Genomic DNA, 27,177 nt, shown 5'->3' on the forward strand with positions numbered 1-27,177 from the left:
ACTGCCCCTACTGAGCCAGTTGTGTCAGAAGTCAAGGAGCTTCTATGATGTCAACCGTGAGCAAAGATGTGACTTTACAATGGATGAGGCGTCTCTGAGGCTGCCTGGCCCATTGGGTCCCATTGTCCTGCTGCCTATCCCCTGGATGCCCTTCCTCGGCATTGAGAGAAAGAGGCCAGGCTCTGTGTGTGTCTGTGTGTGAACTTCTCAAGGCATGGAGCGCTGGGAGCAGATTGCACTGGGTGGATCCAAATGATGCTGAGGAGACCCGCAAATCAGTTTGTGCCACATGCAGCTCGTTCCTTCCCTCAGCCTTGCCTGATAATGAGCTGACCCAGTACGAGTCACTCATATTGTGTAGTTTTGCTGAGTGGTCTCATTAAAAGGCAGTTCAGACTAAAGTATTGTTTAGAGGGCATAAGTGATGTGGATCTGGCCATTTATTTTAGAGATGGGATCACCTATGTGTAATGCAGCAGAACACAATGTGCCACACTGCCCAGCGCTTTGGGATAGAAAGTAGAGACAAGTCCCGGATCCAGTGAAGCACATGAGTTGAATTTTAGGAAGGCAGAGTGGCCAGGATGCTGGTTTAACACCCCTGCTCTTGCAAAAATTGACACGGGATCTTTAGTAACTACCAGTGATCGGGAAACCCTTTAGCATCCCTAGCAGCCCCCTAGTGCCACATTCAGAATGTACTCAGAAGGCATAACACTCCTAGTGAACTACCAGCATCACTACTTGCAGTACCCAATATCCCTTGCAGGTCTCCCATCCAAGTATAGGCCATGTCCCAGTGCTGCTTAGCTGATAGGATCACAGCACCAGCTGCTCTGGCTGCAGGCAAATGGTAACCTGTCACTTCTTACTTGAGCCCTGATCTTTGGTTTTGATCTTTCAGCTGAGAAAACAATGTGATGATGCAAAAAGGCTTATAGCTTCAGGTGGGAAATGCTGCGTCCATGCAAAAGCCCCACCAGTCTGATGTTATGTAGCCATCTACCTCAGTTGTGTCCATATGCCAGGTAGTTAGTTAGACCTCTGATTGACAGCAGCTCTGTCCACACACCCTGAGAGTGCAAAACTGCCCCCAGGTCACCGGATACTCCCAAATGGTGAAAGCAGAACGGCAGGCCAGCATGTAAACTTCTATTTCTGAATAATATTTTCTGTGGCATTCCCAGAGTCATCATCTGCTTTTTAAGGGAAACAAAGGCAGCTAAACAACTCGAGAAGGAAAAAGTACCTGAGAAGGAGGGAAATCGAGGCACTGTTCTTTTAAATGGATCTAAGGATGAAAAAGAATCTTGGAGTAACCTGGACCAGTTTTAGCTATGCAACCAGAAGACAGAGAAGACTTGCTATGACACACGTAATCCATCTCCTTGGTTGACTCAAGATTGTTGCCTCCAGTATATTTAAGAGCACATAGTCCACAGTTGCAAATGCCCCATGTGAGGTTGATTCGCCACCTGGTTGGGAGGCTGAGAGATGTTACCATTAGGAACTCTTCCCTGATATTTAGCCTAAACGTTCCTTGTCTCAAATGCTTCCCTTTACTTCTAGTTCTGTCCCCTTGCACCATCTCCAGAAATTCTCTTGCCTCCTCAGGAACCATTAATAGACTGTCCAGATATTTGTAGGTCATTCTTCTGTCTGCACTCAGCAGTCAGATGCAATGGATTAGGTTCTGGACAGGGCAGTGATTCTCTCCTCTGCCACTCACATTATGGGTCTGAGCAAATCTCCTAACATCTCTAATCTTTTGATGCAATGTCATCTGGGTCAAGGCATGTTGCAAGGGTTAATTAATGATTGCAAAGCACTGAATACTGGCTAAATAGTGACGCATGCCTTAAGCATTCCTTATGTGACAGTTCTTCCAGACAAAACATTTTAGCTGCTGTCCTCTGATCTCCCTTCCGTTTGTCTCTCTTCTAGGTCAACCTCCAGGTTCTACACCCATCATCACCAAACGTGCATAAGCATTTCCTTTCAAAGGGAAGGTGTCCACACTGACTGGGGATCAGGAGCTGAGTTTGCAAGCACCACAGGTCCTGTGTCCTCTGGCTTCCCAGCCCTCTCTGTGTTGCCGCACGGTCATTAACTAGGCAAGGAGATCATCAAATTGCCAATGCCACTTTGGGGATGCAGAGCCACTGGCAGCAGCCTGACTCTGCTGCATTGGCACCTCTGGAGGACAGTGTTACAGGGCGCAGAACAAAGCATGTTTATTACATCTCAGGCACATGGCATTTTGAAAGAAGGGGCATGTGAAAGAAATAGATTATTAGCATATTTATAAGGAGAAATCGAACAGGCAGGAAACTGCTGTAGCTGGTGTTAATGTAGGATTCTGCTCATTCATAGACTCATAGAAGATTAGGGTTGGAAGAGACCTCAGGAGGTCATCTAATCCAACCCCCTGGTCAAAGCAGGACCAACCCCAATTAAATCATCCCAGCCTGGGCTTTGTCAAGCCAGGCCTTAAAAACCTCTCAGGATGGAGATTCCACCACTTCCCTACGTACCATTCTCAGCTGTTCACCACCTCCGAGTGAAATAGTTTTCCCTAATATCCAACCTAAACAACTCTCCCACTGCAACTGAGACCATTGCTCCTTGGTTCTGTCATCTGCACCACTGGAATAGCCGAGTTCCATCCTCTTGGAACCTCCCTTCAGTAATCGAAGGCTGCATACAAACCCCGCCCCCCATCCTCCTCTTCTGTAGACTAATAAGCCCAGTTCCTCAGCCTCTCCTCTTATTCATGTCCCAGCCGCTAATAATTTTTGTTGCCTCCACTGGACTCTCTCCAATTGTCCACATCCTTTCTGTAGTGGGGACCCAAACTGACACAATACCCAATGTGGCCTCACCATGAACGAACAGAGGGAATAATCACTTCCCTTGATCTGCTGGCAATGCTCCTACTAATGCAGCCCAATATGCCATTAGCCTTCTTGGCAATAAGGACACACTGTTGACTCATATACATCTTCTCGTCCGCTGTAATACCCAGGTCCGTTTCTGTAGAACTGCCAATTAGCCAGTCAGTCCCCATCCTGTAGCAGTGCATGGGATTCTTCCATCCCAAGTGCAGGACTCTGCACTTGTTCTTGTTGAATTGGCAGTATCTTGGTCCTTAATTAGCAGTCACTGATGAATGTCTGCTTCCGGAAATGCTGGTGGCAACCCTTGTTCTGCCCAGCAGCCAGACTGACTCTCAAGGCTCATGACACATATGCACATTCAGCAGCTACCTGCAGAATTTCGTTGTGAGCATATTTATCCCTGGGGTTCCCAGCCTTTGGCACATGCATCACTACCAGTACTTCAGACTCTTTTGGTAGCACTTCAGGCTTCTGTGCCCAGATCCACAGCAAAGGTGTTTAGGCTCCTAACTTCCATTGATTTCAATGTAAGCCTGGAGCCTATATACCTTTCTGGGTCTGGGCCCTAATCTCTGCCTTAATGCTTTTGTTGGATATCGGTGTCTGCCACTACCACATCCCATTCAGTTCATGATCTGTCCAGAATGGTGTTTGCACTGCTCCTCACTCCAGGTTCATCTGCAAGTGCCCAAGTTCCCTTGCACCAGTGAATGGGCAGTGACACGCAATGAGTGGTGCAGCCAGTCTTAGTATGGAAAGGACCTGGGAAAGTTGCCTTTCATGGCTGGGAACTGTTGATTTTTTTTCTATAATAGTTTGAAGGAAATTCAGCTCATAACTGCCTGAATATGGAGGAGTTCTGCTGAATAGGAGAGGGCTGATCCAACAGAAGACGGCCTCCACAGCTTTTGGACCATGGAGCTGTGTTGATTATCTCCTTTTGCTCTGCAGCTTGCAAGGGCTAATTCTGATTCTCTTCTTTAAGCCTTAGGGGCTTTGCCTCCCTATCTGTAGAACAGATTCACAGAGTCTTCAGCATGATGTCACAGTGAGTGCCCAGGGTATCCCGCAGATAATTCTGATGTGGACTCTGCGTTCTTCCCCAGCTGCAGTAGGTGATGAAGTCAGCTGATGAATGTGAGTTGGCCATGACCTGCAGAATGAGAGTGACCTCTTCCTGGCTGACAATCTGGAGGTGTATGTGCCACCTGTCTAGGACCTTAGGAATTGTCAAGACCAGACCAGACCCATGGTCCCACGTAGACTGATGTCCTGTCTCTAACAATGGTTAGAGCCTGATGCTAAAAAGGAAGGGGTAAAATGCCTGAGGGCATTTATTATTCCAATTCTGTGCTGTGAAGAGAATATCTTCTTCATCCCAACTCTCAATTTGCCCTTCTAGTGAAAACTTGAGCTACAAGGCTGAGATACCCCACAGCTTTCCTCCTCTGGCCTGTGGAACAGATGGCTGTCAGCCAGAAATGAACAGTAAAGGGAGAGTGCCGGGCATGGATGTAAAAGATCACAGAGATCTTGAAACCTGTGATATACGGGAAGGGGAATGTGTGGAGAGCTTCCTTTTAGTGCTCCTGGGTTGTTAGCAAGGGCTGCAGGTAGCCAGTGGAATTGCTTCCCTGCACCAGAAGCCTCAAAAACCTTCCTCTTGTGAAATCTCCAGCTTCATCTCTCAGCTAAGCATCACCTGAGTTTCAGGGGCTGGATTCTGCCCTTGGTTGCATCAATTTACTCCCAGTGTAATAGCACCAACAAACTTGACCTCCACAGAAATGGTGGGACAGTGTGGAAAATGGCTGTGTGGCTACCTAGCCCACTCTTCAGAGTCCCCTCACTCCCTGTCTTGATTCCCTCAATGACCTCTGACCTTTACTTTAGCCCTACCCCAGCATGCTGCCTTCTAAACAAATGTGGAAGACGAATTCATGCTTGTGGTCTCCAAAGAGCTGAGTCGTCTCCTCTTCGTACGCTGTGAAATTCATCCCAATGCATCCCTTTAGTTCAGAAAGGGGGCCCTAACCCCCTTCTGTGGCAACCATCAGAACTCTGCCATCGTGCCCGCCTGGTGCAGGGGCAGCAGGGAAGAAGATGCCAACAGGATTGATAAAGTGATGAATGAATGGGATGAACAGGAGTAGCCCCAGGCCCACAGCTGCTCCCCAGGCCAGTAAAACCCACCAGCCTGCCCCAGTGTGTTCTTGTGATGGCGCTGGATCCATTTCCCTCACAAGGAAGTCTTGGTGAGGACTGTTGTGTGTCCCAGCCATACCCTGCTGTGCATGGGGGTGCATGTAAATCAGTGCCTCCTCGAGAGTCTGGAGCTGGCGTGGCCCCATCCTGTACTATGTGCTCACCTTCTACACTCTGTGTATGCTGCCGCCATGTTGCTGTGTGCGGATGGATGGCCCTTCCTCCCGTCCCTTCTCCCTCTTGTGCCCCTGCAGCAGGGTCAGGCACGACTGAGGCATAGACTAGAGCGGGTGTGTGGTTCTGAGGTGGAGCTGGTGGGCTGGGGTGGGCTGTTTCTTTGGAAGCAGCTAACCTGTGAATGCTGCAGGTGTCCGGTGGCCATAGGGCTGGGCACTGCAGGGAGAAGCTCGGAGGGCTCCAAGGCTGGAGTGGCCAGTCACTGACTTGCAGACTGACAACAGGGCCTGCAGGGCTTCAAGGGGTTGGTTTGTGTTGCCCATGGCAGGTGGAGTTGGGAGCTGACCCGTGGCAGGCAGAAACAAGGCTTCCTTACACTAAGGGCAGGTGGTAGCAAGATGACTCATAACATGGGGCATCTGCGGGAAGCGTCACAGGAATGTCACCTGAACGGAAGCTAAATCCCAGTACCAGCTCTTCCCGTTTGTACTGCCATGTGATTTTCCTGAGGGAGCATTTTCTAAATTCCACTGGTTATCTCCATTCTTCCCAGTGCTCCAGTCATATTGCCCTTCACTGTCTGCACCCAATTCTCTGGGTTCTTTCATGGGAAACTGTTATGTTTATTTCACCTTTCTGTGGTGAAGTAAGCTCTTTTGTCATATCAGTGTCCTGCAGGAGGTGATGGCCTTAGCTCAGTGTCTGTAGAAGAAGTGGTGTCTAGCAGCTAGAGTGGGTGACTAGGCATCAGAATCCCTGGGATTTCTTCCCAGCCTGGCCACTGATTTGCTGTGTGACCTTCAGCAAGTCACTTTCAGTATCTCAGATCCTCCCTCTGCTTATAATAGTATGTTTATTTGCAGCATATAATTCAGCTGCTGGATGTCTCTGTGTGCTGTATAGTATTCCAGACAGGATGGTAAACAAGAGAAAGAAAGCTGGAACTCAAGCTGGGTGAAAGCTTGTTGGTCTGTGACTCTAGTTGTAGAAGTTTTGGTTAATAATCATCTCTTGTTTAAGATGGACTGTGATACTATGACACTGTTAAGTGGGCATAGTAAATATTTGCCCAGGAGATGGGCTGGTGCGAGGCATAATACTTTGAGATGCCTGGGAAAAGTGCTAGAGAAGCATATAATATTATTAAAGTGCCCATGCCTTTCTCGTCAGCTTTATTCTCCACAACAAGAAGCGTTAGCTGCATGCCCCATATATTTTGTGGCTCACCTCTGCTTACAATCTGAATAACACCAGGCTATCAAAGGAACATGATCACTCCTGCTCTACAATACTCGGTCTTTGGCCTCAGTTCAGCAAAGCACTTAAGAATATGTGCAATTTCCGTTGGATTTGACATGGTTTAAGCAAATACCTAAAGTTAAGCGTGTGCCAGGGTGTTTTGCTGAATAGGGTTGGATCCCTGAATCAGGACACCGATCAGGAGAATTTCTGTTGTGTTATACTTATCGGATATTTATCAGTTTCTGATTTTCACTGTAAATGCTGAGTATATTTTGTTTCCAGTTTTAGGACTAAAAAGATTTTATCTGTGTTTAAAAAATATTCCTTGAATTCTCTCCTACATTGGCCATCAGGATGCCCAGAACATAAGAAATGGCTTATGGATATAGGACATCTCTCACCTCCTTCCACAGGCAGATAACCAGATAGCATGGTAACAGTGGGATATTTATATGGATTTTATAGAAAAAGCCTATTCTCAAACTTTTACTTGTGTCACTTTGAACTGCAACTGGAAACTTTAGCTCTTATGAGGCAAAGCCTTGTCCTGGGTCTGAGATCTCTCACCAAGTCACCAACGGGGCTGATGAATGTCTGAATTTGGTTCACAGAGCCCAGGCTGAGTTAGTTCAAGCCAGAAGTGCTATATATCCTTGAAGGCAGAGACTCCTCCGGTCTCCCAGCTGCTGGCTGAGCTCAATGGTTCTCATATTGTGCGTGGTCCAGCACACAGAGGGCCATATTCTTGCCTGCTGCCATTCCTTGGAAGTCCGTGGAGTTAAACCAATGATAAATTTGACCTACTCGCTAGTTGCATTTGTGTATTGAGTTTAATCTGAGAGGAAAGAAGCTGCGGGTCCAGTCCCTGCCAATGCAATGACAATTTCAAATGATTCTCTTTGTGGGAGGTGGGTGTGGATTTGGCGATGGGGAGAGGTGCTGGATGGGCTGCCCTGGGGACTCTGGTCCAGTGGTTCTCAACCTTTCTAGACTTCTGTGCCCCTTTCAAGGGTCTCAATTGTCTTGAGTACCCACAAGTTTCACCTCACTTTAAAACTTACAAAATCGGACATAAAAGTACAAAAGTGTCCCAGCTCACTAGTACTGAATGATGGCTCCAATAATCAATTGGCATATTAATATTGTGCTTCCATTTCAATGTATAGTGTACAGAGCAGTATAAACAAATCAGTGTCTATGAATTTGAGTTTGCACTGACTTTGCTAGAGCTTTTTATGTAGCCTGCTATAAAACTAGGCAAATATTGAGATGAGTTGATGCACCCCCAAAAGACCTTTGTGTACCCCCAGTTGAGAACTGTCCTTTTGTTGGTCCCACAACAAGCACACCAGGATAGCAACAGGGCATGCTCTGCCGTGCTGTCCCACCTGCCTCTGGGCTCGAGGAAGGTGTTTGGGTTCTCTGGCCCATTGAGTCCGACTCCTTGGCCTCCGTGAAGCTGCCAGTGGGGAGGCCTGTCGATGCTCTCTGTGCTGTGCTGTTTGTCCCAGGGATCCCTTCTGCAGCTAGTAACTGAGTTTTGCACTGCACTAGAGAGCTGCTGATTGTTGCCGAATGGTTCCCTTTTCCGCAGCAGTGCATTCAATATCCAGCGCTGTTGAGAGCCTGGGAATGAGAATTCCTGAAGAGTTTGACCTGTGAAAATGCCATTAGCTTCCTTTCAATTTGGAGCCGACTGTGCCTGACGAGAAGAAGCCAGCTGTGGTTTCCCTTTAATCTGATTTCTGTTTTAAATTGCCCACTTCCACCCCACGGCCCTCGATCATCTCTAGCTTTTAATACACCACAGTTCAATGGGGAGGTGAAGAGCTACCAGCTGCCTTGCCTGTATCCAGCTCTGCTGGGCACAAGAAGCTGTGCAAACAAGTAGTTAGAGCAGAGGATTGAGAGCTGAGATTCCTAGGCTCTTGTCCTAGGCTCTGCCACTGACTTTCTCAGTGACCTTGGACAAGGCATTTACAGATTTTGATGTTCCCAGCACTTATCTCAAGGCTCTAAGGTCTCTACAGGAAAGCAAAACCAACCCAGTATTAAAGTCTGCCACATTTCTATGTTTATTCACCTGCCCCAAGCATGAACTCACTCCACTCATGCCTCAGTTTCCCACCTGATAAGTGGGAATGCATTAACCTCTCTGCCTGGGGGCTTGGGAGGGGCTCTGAATGGTTGTCCAGTGCCTGGAGCTCTTTGGACAGCAGTGCCATTATTGTGCCAAGTCCCAGTGAGGTGCTGGGTGAGAGGGAGATGGGCCTGGGACATTGCAGGGGAGGTGGCTGCAGCCCAGGCGAGAGTTCTCCTGGAGCACCCATGATCCGGCGGCAGGTGTGAGGTTCCCTCTCTCTCCTTCTCCACAGGAGTATGAGAGTGCCTCCAAGATGGAGCAGTTTGTGACCCGCTTCCTGCTACGGGAGACAAAGACCCAGCTGCAGACCCTGCAGGCGTCGCTGGAGTGCGCCTCAGACACGATCGAAGAGCAGGCCGGGTGGGAGAGGTAATGCCAGGGTGGCTGGCGTGGGGCAGCCTCTAGCGGCACCGATGGGAGGTTGGGAGCGTGGCCCATGGTGAGCTGTGTATTTGGGGCCACCCTTTTGTGCTTGGTTCCCAACGTGGCTTGGGCTAATGGCCTCCCGAGAGAGCCCCTCTTGCAGCAGGGTGTTAATGCTACAAAACACAACTCCCTTTGCCTGCGTATTAACACAGCTGACCTGCAGAGTTAGGGGAACTCTCATTCCCACGTGATGCTGCATGTTCTGCTCCTCGTTGGCTTCGTTCCTGAGCCCCATGACCCACTTTGCCCCCTTAGTTACCAGCAAACAGGCCCATTACTAGAGAGCTGAGGAAACACCGCTCCAGCAAGGGCCAGAGGCTGGAGGCACTTGGACACACTCTTACTGTGCTCTCTGGATTGAACACCTGTTCTTCTGACATGATCCTTTGGGTCTTCCTCTGAGGCTGTGTCTACACTACATGTCACTGGCGGTGGCAAGTAGTGTATGTGTAGCTACACACTGCAGTGAAGGGCAGCTGAGTCCACACTGCACTGCATGGCTGCATGTGGCCGGGAAAGGCTCTGGCCAGGGGAGGCAGTGGGGAAAGGTTCCAGCAGCAGGGAACTGCTTTCCCTATTGCCAACTTCCTGCTTTGCCCAGCACAGGGAGCTGCCAGAGCCTTTCCCCCCTGCCAGAGCCTCTTCCCACCCCAAGTTGCTGCCAGAGCCTTTCCCCACTGCCGGAGTCTTTCACTGTGTCTGGGAAGGGCTCTGACAAGGGGAAGCAGCAGGATGCTACGTTGCTAACATGGCAGTGTCATGGGAGAGGCACTGCTTGGGCATGCAGAAAGCCATGTAAAGTACATAGCCAAAGGCCCTAGCATGTCTGTGCTCTACTCACCTAAGCAGCGTCTCGCCATCTGCATTGCTATTTATTCCTGGGTGAAGGGGGCAGGCAGTGTCTGCCCTCTGCATGCCGCTGTAAGGAATGTGCAGTGTCACTGTATCCTGAGAACTGTGCAGATCACTGAAAAAACAACCAAGGCACTGCCTGCCCCAACAGCTTCAGTTCAACTGGTCCCCAGCACAGGCGCTGCGCTGCCCAGTCCTCCTGCTCTGGGCCAGCCAGTCCCTGGTAGGGGTGCTGCTCAGTCCACCTGCTCCAGTCCAGCCACTGGCTGACTTGAATGGGAGTTTGTTTGAAGAAGCACCTAGTAAGATGTGACTGGGGCTTGAGCGCTCAGTCAGCACTGCTCTGGCTCAGGTCTGAGACGCTCCTGGGTGACTGAGCTGTTTTTCTGTTGCCATTTGAGTATTCATGTGCAGACCCAGAAGTGGGTGCGACTGTGCCAATCTGCCATGTCTGAGCATTGGGGCAGCACATATGCCTGCGTTAGAATGTGAGCTCTTTCTGCTCAGCCAGAAGGTCTTGGTTTCTTCCTTCTGGTGTCATCTAACATTCAGGATTCAGCCTCCAATAGATCTTATTAGTGAAAACATGATTGTCTCACTGGTTCCCTGCCTCTGTGTGGTGCCTGCTCACCCCATTCCCACGGTGAAGCCGGGGGGTGGCAGACACAGGAAAGGATGTAGCCAGCGGGCTCCGCTGAGTACATCCTTTTTGTTTTTAGGAAAGACTTGAAGAAATCTGAAGTCTTCATTGGCCCAAGATCTGGCAGGAGATGTGGTCGCAGAGCTCAGAAGACCGTCTGCGTGTCTCCAACAGATCCCTACTCCGGGATGCTTACTACAGGTATTGGCAGGGCCAAGTGGAAGAGGGAGAAGCCGTTGCCACTGTGCCACCTGTCTCTTGGGACCTTGCTGCCTTTGGAGGGTAGCGGTGTGGGTTGCAATAAAACATGGGAGGGTGTGAACACCGGCTCTGAGTCTGCTTTCCTGACGGGATATGAGTTATAATGCCCGAGTTCAAGGAAGCCTCATGTGTCTTTCTGTGATTTGGCATAGCTCGATGGATGGGGAAATATGTGAACCAACGTTCTGGAGAAAGTCAGATCAGGCTATTGTTCTGTATGCAGTCCCGCTGCCAGGAAGGATGCCAGTGCTGATGTTCCGGGGACCATCCTATCTGTACTTACTTAGAGCTTCTCAGGCCTGGTCTACACTACGCGTTTATACTGATTTTAGCAGCGTTAAACCAATTTAACACTGCACCTGTCCATGCAACGAGGCCCTTTATATCGATATAAAGGGCTCTTTAAACCAGTTTCTGTACTCCTCCTCGACAAGAGGAGTAGCGCTGAAATCGGTATTACCATATCAGATTAGGGTTAGTGTGGCCGCAAATCGACGGTATTGGCCTCCGGGCAGTATCCCACAGTGCACCATTGTGACCGCTCTGGACAGCAATTTGAACTCAGATGCACTGGCCAGGTAGACAGGAAAAGCCCCGCGAACTTTTGAATTTCATTTCCTGTTTGCCCAGTGTGGAGTGCTGATCAGCACGGATGGCGATGCAGTCCCAAATCCAAAAAGAGCTTCACCATGGGCTGTATGGGAAATACTGGATCTGATCACTGTATGGGGAGATAAATCTGTTCTATCAGAGCTCCATTACAGAAGACGAAATGCCAAAGCATTTGAAAAAAATCTCCAGGCTATGATAGAGACCACAGCATAGTGCTGCGTGATATGCGTAACGGAAAGCCAAAGAATCAAATGGACGCTCATGGAGGAAGGGCGGGGGGACTGAGGACTCTGGCTATCCCACAGTCCCCGCAGTCTCCGAAAAGCATTTGTAGTCTTGGCTGAGCTCCCAATGCCTGTAGGGTCAAATACATTGTCCAGGGTGGTTCAGGGTATATCTCATCAATTTACTTCCCCTACCCCACTTCCCCTTGAAAGAAAAGGGGAAAAAATAGTTTCTTGACTTTTTTCAATGTCACCGTATGTCTACTGAATGCTGGTGGTAGACACGGTGCTGAGGCAATGAACAGCAGCATCCTCTCCCCTCCCCTCCCCGGTGGCAGATGGTACATTATGATTGCTGTCCATTGTCATCATCAGCCCGTAAGTGCTCCTGGCTGGCCTCAGGTGAGATTGGCCAGGGGTGCCTGGGTAAAAATAGGAATGACTCCCGGTCATTCCTGGTAGATGGTACAGAACAGCTGGTAACTGTCCTCATCATAGCAAGTGGGGGCTGAGTTCCACCAGCCCTCTCCCCTTCATGTCTAAAGAAAAGATTCTGTACTGCCTGGACTATCATAGCAGCAGGATGCTGCGCTCCTCTCCCCCACCACCATTTAATGTCCTGCCTGGACTATCATAGCAGCTGGAGGATGCCTCCCCCTCATTTTATCTCACTAAAAAGTCAGTGTTTCTTATTCCTGTATTCTTTATTACTTCATCACACAAATGGGGGGACCCTGCAATGGTAGCCTAGAAGGGCTGGGGGAGGAAGGAAGCAACGGGTGGGGTTGTTGCAGGGACACCCTCTAGAATGACATGCAGCTCATCATTTCTGTGGGATCTGACACAGGGCAACTGTGCTCTCTGGTTCTCTGATACACTGGTTCTCTAGTACACTTACCCCATATTCTAGGCAGGACTGACTCTGTTTTTAGATACCCCAGCTGACCTCAGCAAAGGCCAGCCAGGAGTATCCATGACAACAGCAGATGGTACAGAATGACTGATAACCATCATCTCATTGCCAATTTACAATAGCATGGCAGATGATACAACAAGGATAGTAACTATCTCTGCTACCTTGCAAAGGCAAATGAATGCTGCTGTGTAGTGCTGCAATACTGCCTCTGTCAGCGGCATCCAGTACACATACGGTGACAGTGACAAAAGGCAAAACGGGCTCAATGGTTGCCATGCTATGGCATCTGCTCAGGGCAACGCAGTGAAAAAGGAACAGCGAAATGATTGTCTGTCGTGCTTTCACGGAGGAAGATGAGTGACGACATTTACCCAGAATCACTTGCGACACTGTTTTTGCACCATCATGCACTGGGATCTCAACCCAGAATTCCAATGGGTGAGGGAAACTGCGGGAACTATGGGATAGCTACGGGATAGCTACCCACAGTGCAACGCTCCAGAAATCAAAGCTAGCCTCGATACATGGACGCACACCACTGAATTATTGTGCTTTGTGTGGCCACGTGCATTCGACTTTATACAATCTGTTTTACAAAACCAGTTTATGTAAAATCGGAATAATCCTGTAGTGTAGACGTACCCTTTGTCTCCTTCGGAGTGAAGATCAAGAGTTTGAGTCTGGTTTAGATCCAAATGTTCAGAAGTTTATCCATATGATTCTAAGCCCTGCCTGCCACACCCAATCCATACCACCCCACAGCCTTCCTGCTCCCCTCCCATCCTCACCCATCCAGCAGTCCCTGGAGATAGTTCAGATCAGTACCTGCACCTCTGGATGTTTAGCTGAACCCCAGCTGCTACTTTGGCATTAACATCAGTGGGACCAGGATCAGCTCATTGCAGTCATATAAATCACAAGAAATCCAGAGGGCTCCCATTCTGCTGGCAGTGAAATCCAGACATTGTAGACATTGCCTGCAGTCTCAAGGAAGAGTGTATTATTTAGACAGAAAGAGAGTAAAATACTGTCTGCCTTCCAGAGCCAATAAATGCCAAATAAATCTGTCCCCTAAGTGCTAAAAGGCAGCAAGAAAGGTTCACCACTTTCTCAATCTATTGTGCCTGCTGCCAGAGGACCTAGTCAATATAAAGAGCTGGGGCAGACAGCCTAGCTGTGGGTGAACTGAGCCATCCCTATGTGAACCTGGCTAACAACGGCATCTCCCTGTCAATATTCCATCTAGGGGTTTGTGTCGAAGCTGACAGCCAGTGGGCGGCTCAGATTAACAGGCTACAGCAGCTCATTGACAAACTGGAATGCAAGGTGAGTGGGCAGAGGGGAGACTTGTTCCGCATATGGTAATGCAGCTCAACCCCACCCCGCAGCCCCCCCTCCGAGTGTGGGCCTGGACCCCTGCATCTCAGCCAGTGCAGCATCACCTCTGACTCGCCTCAGTCCTGGCCTGCAGGACTCGCTGCTGTTCTGGTTCTGGGCCCCCTCTCAGCTCCGCTAATGGGCCCACTCCTGACCTGAGCACCCCTTGTTCTTTCAGGTCTGGGACAGCTCAGTCCTGACCCACCGGCCCCCCTCCTACTCACCGCTCGACCTTCCCTGAGCTCTGCTGAGGTGCCACCCGCCTTGTTCTTCAAGTCCCCAACCTCTCCGGAGCAGATCGCTGCTCTGTCAAGTCCCAAGTTGGTTTGACCAGTGGGTTAATATCCAGTGGGGATTCTCTTGAAGGCCCCATGGAGGGGCACCCCTGCTCCAGAGGAGTCACCTGGCTGATCGTGCAACTGCCCTCCTGCAGCTCAGGCCCTTCCACCCTCTACAGACACTGCTGCTGGCCTGCCTGCCTGCCTCCTCCATCAGTCTAGCTGGCTCTCAGTGGGTCAGGTGGGACTCAGGCAAACCCTGCGCACAGCACCCTCTGACAGGCTGCCTTGGGCCGCTGCCCCAGCTGCCTGGAGCCAAGGCCAGCCCTGACCCCACCCTTGTTTTCCCCTGTAATCGAATTCTCGTATTAGTAATGGTTTTTCTTTTCTACAAATGCAGAGCCCAAGGCTGGAGCCTCTAAAAGAAGTTGTTTGCAAAGGGAGAAATGCTGTAAGTTCTAGGCCTGCTGCTTTCCACTGATTGGTAGCACAGAGACACAAAGAGATTCTCTCTGTCTCACACTCACCTCCACGTATGTGCGGGTGCAGATGAGTACAGGCCTCCTGTCCCTGCACTGACACACAGATGTGCACACCTGCCTGAGCGCAGACAGACGTGTACATTCCTGGTTGAACTCACTAGGGAGAGCCCCTGGCTTTGTTCTGAAGCTGGAGTCATTGTTTCGTGCTCTTGTGCCCCAGATCGGCAGGAAAGGGAACCAGAATGGTGGGCAGATTAGGGCATAAGTTCCATCCACTAAATGGTTCCTCTGAGGAGAGTGTGTTTCCATCCATGGGTCTGCGTGTGAAGAAAGGGCACGCATTCACCATGCCTAGCCTTGTGGAAACTGAGAGAGGCAGTAGTTGTCCTGCTCCCTGTCAATCAGGCAGGGTACATGTTACACCTCCTCAGTCCCAGGGTGGCCTGTTGCAGTTCTGCAGCTGCAACCTTGGAAGCAGTTCATTACTGTTCAGTTAACAGAGGAGGTGGCACCTCTTGGATGTGCTCAGCACACGCCACTTGTAGAATCATAGAATATCAGGGACCTCAGAAGGTCATCTAGTCCAACCCCCTGCTCAAAGCAGGACCAATCCCCAGACAGACTTTTGCCCCAGATCCCTAAATGACCCCCTCAAGGGCTGAACTCACAATGCTGGGTTTAGCAGGCCAATGCTCAAACCACTGAACTATCTCTCCCCCTGAGAGGCTCTGGCCTAATAAGCCACCATGCAGTGTGATGGGCATGGGGAAGCAGAGGGGGCAGCGAGTCTGTAGTACAAAGGGCAGCCCCAGCGAGCTCCTGGAGCAAGAGTACTGACCCTCCCAACCAGTCGGCACCTTTGCCTCGAGCAAGGTCTTGCAGGTTTGGCCTGGAGTCCTGACTGTGCTTTCTCTCCCTGCAGCACATCCTGGTGGCTCAGAGACAGCTGTCGGTGACAGAGAGTGGCTTAGAGGGATTCCACCAGGCCCTTCAATCCTACACAGAGGTCACAGCTGGTCAGAGCCACTGCTTACAGTAAGTCTCCTGAGCAGCTGTGGAGTCAGACATTTGTCTGGAGGAAATATCGGTGTCCGTAATGTCGTTGATCACAATGCTTCACACCTTACACCTGAAATTCCAAGCATTCAGGAATCGCACAACACATGAAGGAAGTGCTCTAAATAATGACAGTTAGCACCTGTACAGCACTGCAGAGACGCCATGCAGACGTTAACTCATCCATCCTCGCAACACTGCTGAGAAGTAGGGAAATGCTACAACACTAGATACCTGTGTCAGATAGGGAAGGATTCCTGTTATTGCTGTGAATTATTATTATCCCTCTTACAGACTGGAAATGGAGAAGCTAAGTAACTTGACCAAAATCTTACCCTACAAGTCAGTCAGTGGCAGAGCTGAAAAAGACCCAGGCGTCTTGATACTTAGTCCCCTCCTCCCAATATAGTAATTCTATTTTTTCCCAAGAAAGAAGAAATTGGGTACATTCTTCCCTTTTGCCAAGCAAGGAAGGAGGTGCCCCCCACAGCTGCTCCCATTGGGGAATTGGGGCCAGATTTTCAAAGGGATTTAGGTACCTAAAGATGCTGATCCCCACCGGTGGGATTAACAAAACATCTAAGGAAGGGAGGTATTGCATTCCCATTGAAGTCAATAGAAGTTAGGCACCTAAATACCTTTGCAGACGTGGGTCTAGGCATCAAAACTGCTTAAGCACCTTTGAAAATCCCATTTAGACACCTCAATAATTTTGAAAATCTGGCCCTTCATGCCAGAGCTGAAAGAAGTGTCTTTTATGGAGCACAGTATCTAGGTGATGAATTCATTGACCATGCCACAGAGGTATGACTGGAGAGCTATGGGCATGATGGGTAGTGTGGCCTGGTGGTCACAGCAGGGAGCTGAGATTCGGGAGACCTGAATCTGATTCTCCGCTGTCACCGACTTGCTGCATAGGCAAGTTAGTTAACCTGGTTGCCTCTCAGTGTCCTTGTCTGTAAAATAATCACAGTAATCACTCTCTCACAGGGAAGTCTGATTGCTAGTATTTGCAAATATCTTTGAGAGCCTCAGCTGGCAGGAGCTGTGGAAGGATGGAGTGTTGTTATTCTGGTATAACATTTTGGCTGAGGATTTGCCTACATGGCAGTCAGAGCAGGGGCTTCATAATGAGGAGGCTAGGGAGCTATGGCCCTCCTATTTTAAAAGTGGGGGCAGAGACAAGCAGATTGGGGCGGGGCCTCGGGGAAAGACGTGGCATGGGGGCCGGGCCTCAGTTCAGGAACCTGTAGCCCCCCCACTGCCAGGGTGCTTCTGCCGCTCCTGAGTCAGAGGCCACGTCTATACGACGTGCCATATCGGCACGTTACAATTGATTGCTCGGGGATCGATATATCGTGTCTCATCTAGACGCGATATATCGATCCCTGAGCGCGCTTACATCGATTCCGGAACTCCACCAAAACCAACGGAACTCCACCAAAACCATCGATCCCGCGCGGTGAAGACGGGTGAGTAGATCGATTTTAGATAATCGATTTCAGCTACGCTATTCTCGTAGCTGAAATTGCGTATCTAAAATCGATTTTCGCGCGTCGTGTAGACCTGGCCAGAGATGTGACTGCCTACCTGTGATAGCTTTAGTCTAGCTAGCATGACTCTGAACAATAGGGAAGAAGTGATAGCCAGATCCTAGCATGGGCTAGCAATGTGAGTATATCCCCCCGGGCTCTGTGCAGCCTGTGCCAGAGTCCACGTTGCTGTCTGCACTGCTATTTTTAGCTGCACTAGCTAGATTAAAGCTGGCACAGGAATGCCCACACGAGCTGCAGTCACACCTCCGATTGCATTGTAAACGTACTCTTAGCATGTCTCGCTCTAGAGGGTGCTCCCAGCAACTTTTACAGCCAACTACTTACTCCTAGCTAAGGAGGCCTGTGGTTTTGGTGCTGAAAGTCCTAACTTTGATCACAGCTGTGGCGTGTGGCTGTAAGCGACCGTGATATGTTGCAATGGCATAGCATGAGATGAGAGATAACGGGAGGAAGGTACATCAATCACATTTCAGTACTGTGTCCACCATAGTGCTGATGAAAAGTGTCTGGCTGAGAGCCCCTGAGACTGAAGACCTCTGTCTGAACCAAAGGCACATCCCTCACCCCAGCAGTCCAAAAGGGCTAAATTCTAAAAACAAGGCAGAAATGCCCCAGAGCTGGGGGCGGTGTCTGATTCTGCCCCAGGCTCCCCGGGGTGTCTGTGGCAAGTCTCAAAATGTGGCTTAGCTGACAGATGTCGGTTTTCCTGCAGGAAGATTCGAACCGGTTGGAAATAGAAAATTTTCATTTTATGTCAATTTAAAATGTCACTTCAGATTTTTGATTTAAATGAAACATATGGGATTTGCTGTGGAAGAACGTTGTAATTTCTCCTCAGAATTGTCATTTCCCTATGAAAAAGATTGGTTTCAATGAAACCATGTTTTTCTGCAGGAAGGCCGGCTGCGTGAAAAATGGTGAGCCGCTCAAGTTAGATTAGCCTAGAAGTAAAGTTTCTCTGATGCCTTTCACCAAGTGCCTTCTGAGGGCCCAGTGAGTGAGTAACTCTGCGAACACAGCAGCTGTGATGCGCTCCAGCACAGCTCGGAGTTAACGGCACTCTCTTGGATTCTGCTGTTTAGTTTGGTCTTTTGATTGCAGTATTTGTTACCTTTGCTCCACAGGGTGTGAGTTAGAGGGATTGGGTCTATGTTCCTCTCTTAGTCCAAAGAATTACATTACAGTTGAATGGGAAATTCTCCTTTAGGCATTTCACAATGTGTATGGGCTCTCTCTTCCCTCCCTCCCCCATAGTGTGAATGTGTCAGGCACTTACGGCTCTGGAAGCTTGTGTAGGTTAGAGGTATGAACAGGGGGTGAGCAAACAGTGGGGCCTGGGGTCTCACCTTGGCTCTGCTACTCTCTTACGGTGTGACCTTTAACACCTCCCTCCAGCTTTCTGCCTCACTTTCTTCCTCTGTAAAATGGGACCAATAACTGTGAGCATGAATGAGTTAATGTGTCCGTACAGTGCTTTGAACATGTAAAATGCTCTACATAGCCTAAGTGTTGTTAATCCTTCCGTTCCAGTTCCCTGCACCAATGTGCTCAGCTCTTGATGCAAAACATTTTTGAAAAAAAAAAAGGTTTATAAAGATCTGAAATGTCCCTTTTTGACATTTTCCAAATGAAAAATTCCAGGTTTCCCGTTCTAAACACTTTTCCTTTCAAATTTTAAGCTAATTACAGTAAAAAAACATTTTTTTAAACAAAAAGGTCAAAAGTGAAACAAAACCTTTTGAAATCATTAAAACATGTCCATGAACCCAAACTGACCTTTTTTCCCCGATTTTCAATTTGTGACAATTTTCAAGATTTTGACTTTTTGTCCAAGTATCCTGAAAATGTCTGTAGGCTGGGAAACCCAGTTCCTGCCCTGCTCTAGCTGTGATGCCCCAGCATGCTGGGCGAGCACTGCTCAATGGAAGGCTGAAAGGTGCTGGTTCTTTGCACATCTGTGCACATCAGTCTATTGCTTGCCCAGTACTCCACATGGCTTGGGTGGAAAGGGCTCTGAACGTAGCGGCCCCTGCAGAATGCAGCGCTATCCATGCCGATTGCCTTTAATGAGGCTGCAGCAGAGTTGTGTATTTATTTATATGCTACTGCTGCTCTTTAAGATGCTCACAAGAATATTATTTTTCTGTACAAGACAAAAAACCCATCAGTGAGTCACTGCAGATAAATCACCAAGGCTCAGGAGCCAGGCTGGCTGCCCAGCATGGCCCCATTTATCCCAGAAGCTGCCGTACTGAGAGCATTCATTACTGTCCCTGCAGCGTGTCTTCCCGCAAGCTGACGAGCGAGGCCTGCTTCATTCTCTATGAGTTCTGGCAGGACGTGACTTCGTGGAGAAGGTTTGAGGCTAATTGCAATTCATTGCTGAAGGTATCCGGGCTGAGGAAGGCTGCATCCAAGTGCAATTCTTGTGAAAGAGATAAGGCGGGATTTCTATTCAGAATGCTCACCCTTCTTCACTTCTTCCTGCACCTGCCAGTGGCTACTGCCTCCCTGATTTGACCTGTCTAGTTATTTACACCTACTCTATCTGCACAGGGCAGCAGGGTCATATGACCCCAAGGGGGCATTTGCATTATGATGTGCTAACCGCCATCACGTGTGGATGGGTGAGCTATCAGCACATTAGAGACAGAAGGCGTTCTGCTCTGGGGAATGCAAGGACTTCCACAGAGCAGTGCGTGCACAGGGTGGCAAGTGTCCGTACACAGTCTTCCTCTCCTGCACACCCACACAGCAGCTCTGCCCCACCTCTGTATAGCAATGTGCAGGCTGGCTCTGACATAGTCATACCAGCTTTGACATTGTCCTAACTCTCCATATTGCTTTGCAGTCATCTGCAGTCCAGCTGCAGCAAGATGTTCCAGTGGGCCATCATTGACTTGCTGGAGTCTCCAGAGCTCGTGACCACTATGCTCTTCCCAGGTGGGGTACTCTTCCATCCAAACGTATTGAGATGAACCGCTAACGGGAATTGCAAACTATGGATTCCATCCTGCCACCTTTACTCAGGAATAATGCCCACTGATGTCATTATATATTGCATACGCCCATCTAGTACTGTAGGAATCCATTCACCCACCACGGCCCTGCGGCAGAACACAGTAGCTGTTTAACAGCACAGAGCAACACCACCCAACAGTAGCAACAGTTAAGAACAGGACGTGAGGATGTAAACTTAGATGGAGAAGGAATTTAGGGAGACAGAATGTAACTGTTCAAAATATGAATTTGGCCAGAACACTGAGGCTAACACCCCAGCTCTTGCAACATTTATTCTGTAAACAGTAAGGAAGCAGGCGAGAGAGAGAGAAAGACAAGCAGAATTAATGAATTAGTCAAGGCTTGTAAAGAGCTATGAATGTGTAAACAGCTACCGCAGTGATGTGTATGATTTATTAATAGCTGTTACTATTACAAGAGGCGATAAGCATGCTACATGCTGCAATGCTGTTTGCCTTCATCTCTGGTGTATTTTTGGTCAACTTTCCGATGTCCCTATCAGCCTTTCCTGGGTTACAAATCTCAAAGCGGGTGCGAAACCCTTTTGAAAGCAACCTGGCTCTTGTCTTTAATTGCTGCATTGAACTCCCAGCCCTGCCCTATATTCCAAGATGTGGCCCTAATGGGTAGCTCAGGCCTCATTCCCATATGTGGACAGAAATTGTGATCACATTTTCCTGCCCCAGTTCTGTGTGAGGAGCACGAGGCAGGTCGGCAGAGGGACAAGCGCTCAGATTTGTGCCTAAATTTCATTGTAAGGCACCTTAAAGCAGATTTAGCAGGGAGCCCAGGCCTCAGGCCTTCTGGAAATGTAGTCTCCCTGATTGCATGGGCACTGAGGGAGAACCTCAGCTAGCCTTAAGCAGGGGCAGGTAAAACAAAAACCAGCCTAGGTCCACCATCGCCCCAGAGCCCACCGGAATCTGAGCTCAGGGTGTGGATAATCTGGACTATATTCTCTACCCAGCTGTCATGTTCCTCCTCCTTGCTCCAGTCCTGCTGATGCAGCCCCCAGCTCCCAACCGTTTGCCCTATGAAGGGCTGGGATTTGGAGTGCGATATCATTGCTCCTTGTGCTAGCTGTCACAGTGCGTCCTGCTGACCCATGGGGAAGGCACAGTTGAGCGGTGATTAGGAGCTGTCCTAGCAAGAGTCAGCAGCAAAACATGAAGCTAACGTTCCAACAAGGCCATTGCCAGAACTGACCCAGGGGAGAGGATGGCAGCAGGTGTCCTCTCCTAGTGGGGCTCAGCTACCTGGCTCAGCTGGGAGCACCCAGCACTGCTGTGGAGGGAGAGGTTGCCTTCTGCACATCTCCTCTTCTTGGCTAAAAGGGTCCCTGCCCATGTATCAAGCTGACACAGCCAGGCAAAATGAACTGAAGAGGCCCCTGTGCTGGGCAGGGCTCAGGGCTGGGGCTGGACTGTTAAGATCAAGGTGTTAAGTACATTTAGTCCCAGTATTTCTGCCTTGTTTAGTGGGGTGGGAGAACAACCCAGGGGGTTGGAGATCCTGCTGGACTAGATCCTCACACCCTTGCACAGGCGAAACTCGCCATGACCTCTGTGCCATTTAGCCAGCATGAAAACTCAGGGCGGACTGTGGCCTTGGTGCTGTGCCAGGGCAGGGAGGGGTATGAGATTCCCATGGCTGCGAGTCTGGGGGCAGTTCGTCCTGAGATGAGTGAGCAGAGGGACTCCCACTTGCCCCACAGCCACCTTACCCCACACTGAGCACCTGAGGCTCTCAAAGCACTTAGTGAATCAATCCCTGCAACCCTTGGGTCTTATACCCATTCTACAGAAGGGGAACTGAGGCCCACACAGAGTCAATCTCCTGCCCAGGGCCATGCGGAAGTCTCTGGTGTAGAACCCAGCTCTCTCTGTCTTTCCCCTGTGCACTTAACAATTTACGAGTGCCCCCTTTAGCACTCTGTGGCTCATGCTCTTTCCCTGTTTGCTTTCCCAGCCTCCTGGTGGATTGTGAACAATAATTGATCCTCTGCTGCCCGCTCCGAAAAGCAGCCGGTGCAGGGACGGATGAGGAATCCTCACTCTCAGATCTCTGGCTCTCCCTCCCCATTGTGTCTGCAGCCTCCCCTCTTTGTCGCTTGTACAGTCCTGTCTGCTCCCTCCTCTGGCTGCACCAGGCTGTCCCTCCTGGGAGTATTTTATCCCTCTCCCCTCACAATGTGACTTTCCACAGTGATGTCACATTGCTGCCAGCCAATCAGCCTTTCCAGCTAAGGCATTCCGCCCCTGAATGTACCATCTTCGAAGAATGATGGGGAGGGGAGCGCGACCACACCCATGTGAGTGGATAAAGCAGCAGCTACCAAGATACTTGATATTGGGCTAGCCTGAAGCCCAGTGTCATGTGATGACATGCAGGGGGCAGAACTCACGTTGGCCTGACTCGTGGGGCTGGGAGCACTGCAGAGACAGCAGTGCCAAGCCTGATCTGCATTGGGGGGAACAGAGAATGGAGGACAAGGGACATTTATTGTCCTCTGGCACTCACCTGGTGTTGAATTCAGGGCAAGGCATTGAGGGACTCTGGATTGAGCTGTGTCCAGCCCCTGCACTATGGACCCCTTGGGGGATGGCAGTGTGGGGAAATGGGGGGATCCTCTGTGCTCTGAGCGGGGTCAGTGGAGCCAGGACCTACACACATCCTCTGGGGATCAGAGCGGAACGGCTGGATCTAAATCTCTGCAAAGGTCCCACAACACCTGTAGACAAGCCATTTGCTCCACTCTCCCTGCCCATGCATAGCAATACAGTAGTCAGGGAGAACAGAGGGTGGGCAGAGCGTGCACCCATGCCTGCCAGCCACATCCATGAGCTCTAATTTCAGCCCGCCTGGCCCCAGCATGGCCTCTTTAAGGCTGTGGCTGGCAATGGACTCATCTTAGCCTTAGATCAATTGCCCTAACCTCTGGCACTGGCCTGATTCTGTAGCGTGGAGTCAGATGGCCTCACTGCAATTCCTATCGAGACATGTGTCCATGGCCCCAAAACAACCCCTGTGTGAAGGTACCCCCACAGCATAATGGGCACTGGATCAGCCTCCCTGCTGGCTGTCCCCACAGAGCAGCCAACAACCGAATGGGCCTTGGTGCCTGAGCTCCCCCTCACTTCTAGCAGGGATGCCACTGGGTTGAAATCCAAGGCCATGGGCAAGGTGATGTGTTTGGCAGCTTGCACTGCCCCAGCCGTATTATAACTACACATGGGGCTGCGTGGAGGACGTCAGCCTCCCAGGCTGGCAATCTGTCTCCTATCACCACTGCTAGCTTGGAAGTATTTTCCGGCACGTCCATTCTCATGGTCCTGTAAATGTCTGAAGACGAAACCCAGCCACCTACGCTCACCCCACTGCATGATGTCAGGTCGGAGCGATTTAACTAGACATTACCATAGCGAGAAGCCTACCAGCTGTAGAGTTATTTGATGAACCTTCTGGCCAGTCCCTTGGTGTGAATGGAAAATCTCCCTAGGAACCAGCTCAGAACACTCTTCTGCCTGAGGGTAAAGGCATTTCATATGTCATTGCAGTCATCCACAGGTGCAGAACATGGGTGCCAAACACTACCTACCCAGCATTCTACACCCACGGGACTTTGCCTGCAGTGGATACTAGCAAAAATCCTGCCAACAGCCCTAGTACCCCTCTCTGCCATGTTTAATAATATGGGAGCTGATGTGTGTTACTCATTGCCCCTCATTCATGCTTCCCAGGCCTATTCTAGCTTTCCCACTCCTGTTTAGCATAGTCTGAGAGCAATAGCGCTCCGCCAACTGGAGCAGTTCTGAGCTACATGCTGCCGGAGTCTCTTCCTCTCTCCAGGCACTGCTTGTACTGAGCCTGTGACCTCCTGAGCATCCTTGGTTCTCTGGGATGTCAAGGGGAGTTGAGGGAGCTCAGCACAAGCAGGATTGAGCCTGAAAGGCAAAATACTGCTCTCAGCGCCACAAAAGGCAGATCTTGAGTCTCCTCGTCTTCCCTTGGGCCAGGCTTGGAGTTTGAAGCCTGTAAGGGAAGCAGAATAGCAGCTAGTCCTGGGGGAGCCAAGCTGACTTTCAGAGTGGTATTTCTGGGAGATCTGTTTCTGAAGGGTGGGTAAACGATCAGAGCTGAGGGGCGTGGACCCTTCTGTGGAGCTGAGAGGACATGAAGCCCTCTGTGGCATGCCTCTGGCAGAATGATCCTGCCCTGAGTCTGCTAGCAAACTGGTAGGGATACAACAACTCAATAGCATGTAAAATGTAACCCCCCATGCATATCCAGCACCTTCCACTGCCTATGAAAGCACTGCAGCATTCCCCCCCTCCCCATGCTGCTGGTGCCCCCCCCACACACACAACTGACTGAAATGGGGTGATTCCCAACTTAACATTTTGAAGTAAATTTTGTCCTTCAAAATTCCTTGCATTCTAAAATCAAAATGAAATGCCCTCCCAGGACCCTGCGTGGCGACTCTGAGCTACGAGGTGGTGTCCTGGGGTTAGTGTCTTTGCTAGTCTATATTGCGAATCTGGGGTTTTAAAACATTAAAGCAAAATGGAAGAGCATAGTTATAAAAAGAAAAGCAAAAGTCACCAGAATAACAGCCTTACCAATTATTACACATGGCTGTTTAGTTAATTATAATTCTCTTTCTGTATATACAAGATTATAACTGTATTAAATATTTAGACTTGCCCTGTAGCTGTGTATGCCAAGTCTCTTGTATGTTAATAAACAGTTCCACACTGCCGCCTGCTGCTGGTGCATTTACTGGGGGGCGGGTCGATTTTTGGCTGTCTCTTATGAGGCATTGTTATAAGTACCTCATTTCAATAACAGCCGCAGAAGGAATGTGTTTTACCAAATGGAACCGTCTCAATGTACTCCGAAGTCCTGCTCATTGGTCTAGTACCTTTGGCAGCACATGCAAAGGAATGTGTTCTACTGAGCATAAATTTGAAGCGTTCTATTGCCTTTTTAGCTGAGGATTTGGCGTGTGTGTGTAGGACATTGGGTGGGTAATGAACACAGAGGTCTGGGGCAGGACATTGCTAGGGCACTGACTGATTATAGCATTGGGCATTAGAAATAGGAGTTGGCATGCTCTAGGGGTATCAGATGAGCATTAAGGACAGTGGAGATGGCCCTGGCTAGGAGATAGCCCCACCCCCTGAAAACCATGAAAAGAGCAGAAAGAGGATGCTGGATTCTGCTTGCCATCCAGCCCTGCTTTCCAGTCCCTTCAACCAACTTTATACCACTAATGTCTTAAAGAACCAGTTCCTGGGGAGTCATGGTGCCTGCTCTCCAGCACGAGAGAGTTAACTTCGCTGACCCAGGCAGAGCAATGACTCCTTAGCTGGTGACAAGCCTGATGCCAAGAATGCCTTCCAACAGTGCCAAGGAAATGCACAAGCTACTGTGAAGTGACAGAAAAGGGGACAATGGTGCAGCCCTTGATTGCTATAGCTGCTGTCAGCACTCAGAGGGTTAAATACTAAGTGCTGCTGTGCTGCCTAGTGGGTGTGAGTGCGTTAGGGCAGGTTGGTTGTTGCAGTGCTGGCTCCAGCTGTCCTGGCTCCAGGTATCCTGGCTCCAGCTGTAAAGGGCCAACTGCCACACTGGCCACACAGCACCGCTGGAGGCAAATCCAGCCCTGCTGAGCCAGGCTGCTGGGGTTAGGCCTCCCTCCTTTACAGAAGGGCACTAGGGAGCTGGAGGGCCCGTGGTTTAAAAGTGCCTAAGCTGGCACCCCCGAAGGTGCAGGCCCCTGCTTCCCACTGCGCTGTGCTGCCAGCAGGGATTGAGCTCCGCAGTATTGCCTACCCCGAATGTTCAAAAATCATGAGTCGGGGCACCAAAAATCACGAGATTGGCTTTCATATCATGAGATCATGTAAACACAATAGGTACTTTCTAGTTGCCTTCTGCTTTGGGAGCCTTTAGGGTGTGCTGGGGTCACATTTTGAAGCTTTCTTCCCAGCCACAAGGACTAGAAACTTACTTTTTCTTTAAGAATAAAGGCTGAAATCATCACATTTCCCCCTGACTCCAGGAGCTGGGGCTTTAAGGAAAACAATAATTATCACAAGATTCATGAGCGTTGGCAACACTGGCTCAGAGGCAGCCCCTAAGCCCTCAGCCTCCTGGCCCAAAGGGCAAACTGAGACAGCAAATCATCAAACAAGGCGTTGTTTCCCTAGGACGTGGGTTTAAATCCCATTGAGAATGGGCCTAGGTGACGCATTGTCTCCTCTCAGGGAACAGCCTGCGGGCCCAGTATTCAATATTTCAGCCGCGTCCTACATCCTGTTGTCTAAGAGCTGCTCTGTCTAACTAGGCCAGTGTCTTCTAGCACTCCCCCGCTGCTACTCATTCACACAGCCATTCTACAGCCAGGCTTGATAACAGTGCAGTAGAATGAAGAGCTCTTGAAAAATCCCCACTTGTAACAAGCAATGGATCAGTGGCATTGAATTTTCCTGTATTGTCTCAGCAGCACAAAGCCCAAGGTCAAGGCTGAAATCCAGGCCATGATTCTGAGAACATCATCAGAACTTAGGGTGACCATAAGTCCCATTTTGGCCTGGACAATCCCTTTTTTAAAGCCTGTCCCAGCTAGCCCAGCTTTTTTGGCAAAAGTTGGCATGTGTCCGGTTTGCTCTCGCCAACTAGATCAGTGCCGGTAGTTCTGATTCTGGCTTTGGGGGTGTTCAGCATTCCAGACAAACCCACCAAAAGACCGTAACCATTGGCAGGGACAGACATGCAGTTGCTAAAGAGAATGATTCTCCCACTGACTC

The 27,177-nt window shown here is 49.7% G+C and overlaps 2 protein-coding genes across 2 annotated transcripts in view; both read left to right on the forward strand.

Moving 5' to 3' along the window:
- Positions 1-5,424, forward strand: part of E2F1 (E2F transcription factor 1) — a 259,410-nt gene extending 253,986 nt beyond the window's left edge. Inside the window, exon 8 of the transcript XR_012657004.1 lies at positions 5,408-5,424. The gene's annotated coding sequence lies outside the window, so the exon portion shown is untranslated. The remainder of the gene's footprint in view (positions 1-5,407) is intronic.
- Positions 1-23,300, forward strand: part of NECAB3 (N-terminal EF-hand calcium binding protein 3) — a 163,604-nt gene extending 140,304 nt beyond the window's left edge. Inside the window, exons 6-13 of the mRNA XM_032793325.2 lie at positions 8,897-9,033; positions 10,662-10,783; positions 13,842-13,921; positions 14,651-14,701; positions 15,655-15,767; positions 19,624-19,701; positions 20,196-20,287; positions 22,334-23,300. Coding sequence (XP_032649216.1) covers positions 8,897-9,033; positions 10,662-10,783; positions 13,842-13,921; positions 14,651-14,701; positions 15,655-15,767; positions 19,624-19,701; positions 20,196-20,287; positions 22,334-22,362 — 702 coding nt within the window. The 3' untranslated portion in view covers positions 22,363-23,300. The remainder of the gene's footprint in view (positions 1-8,896; positions 9,034-10,661; positions 10,784-13,841; positions 13,922-14,650; positions 14,702-15,654; positions 15,768-19,623; positions 19,702-20,195; positions 20,288-22,333) is intronic.
- Positions 23,301-27,177: the final 3,877 nt, after the last annotated feature.

Source organism: Chelonoidis abingdonii, chromosome 14 (genome assembly GCF_003597395.2).
Source record: "Chelonoidis abingdonii isolate Lonesome George chromosome 14, CheloAbing_2.0, whole genome shotgun sequence".
NCBI lineage: Eukaryota > Metazoa > Chordata > Testudines > Testudinidae > Chelonoidis > Chelonoidis abingdonii.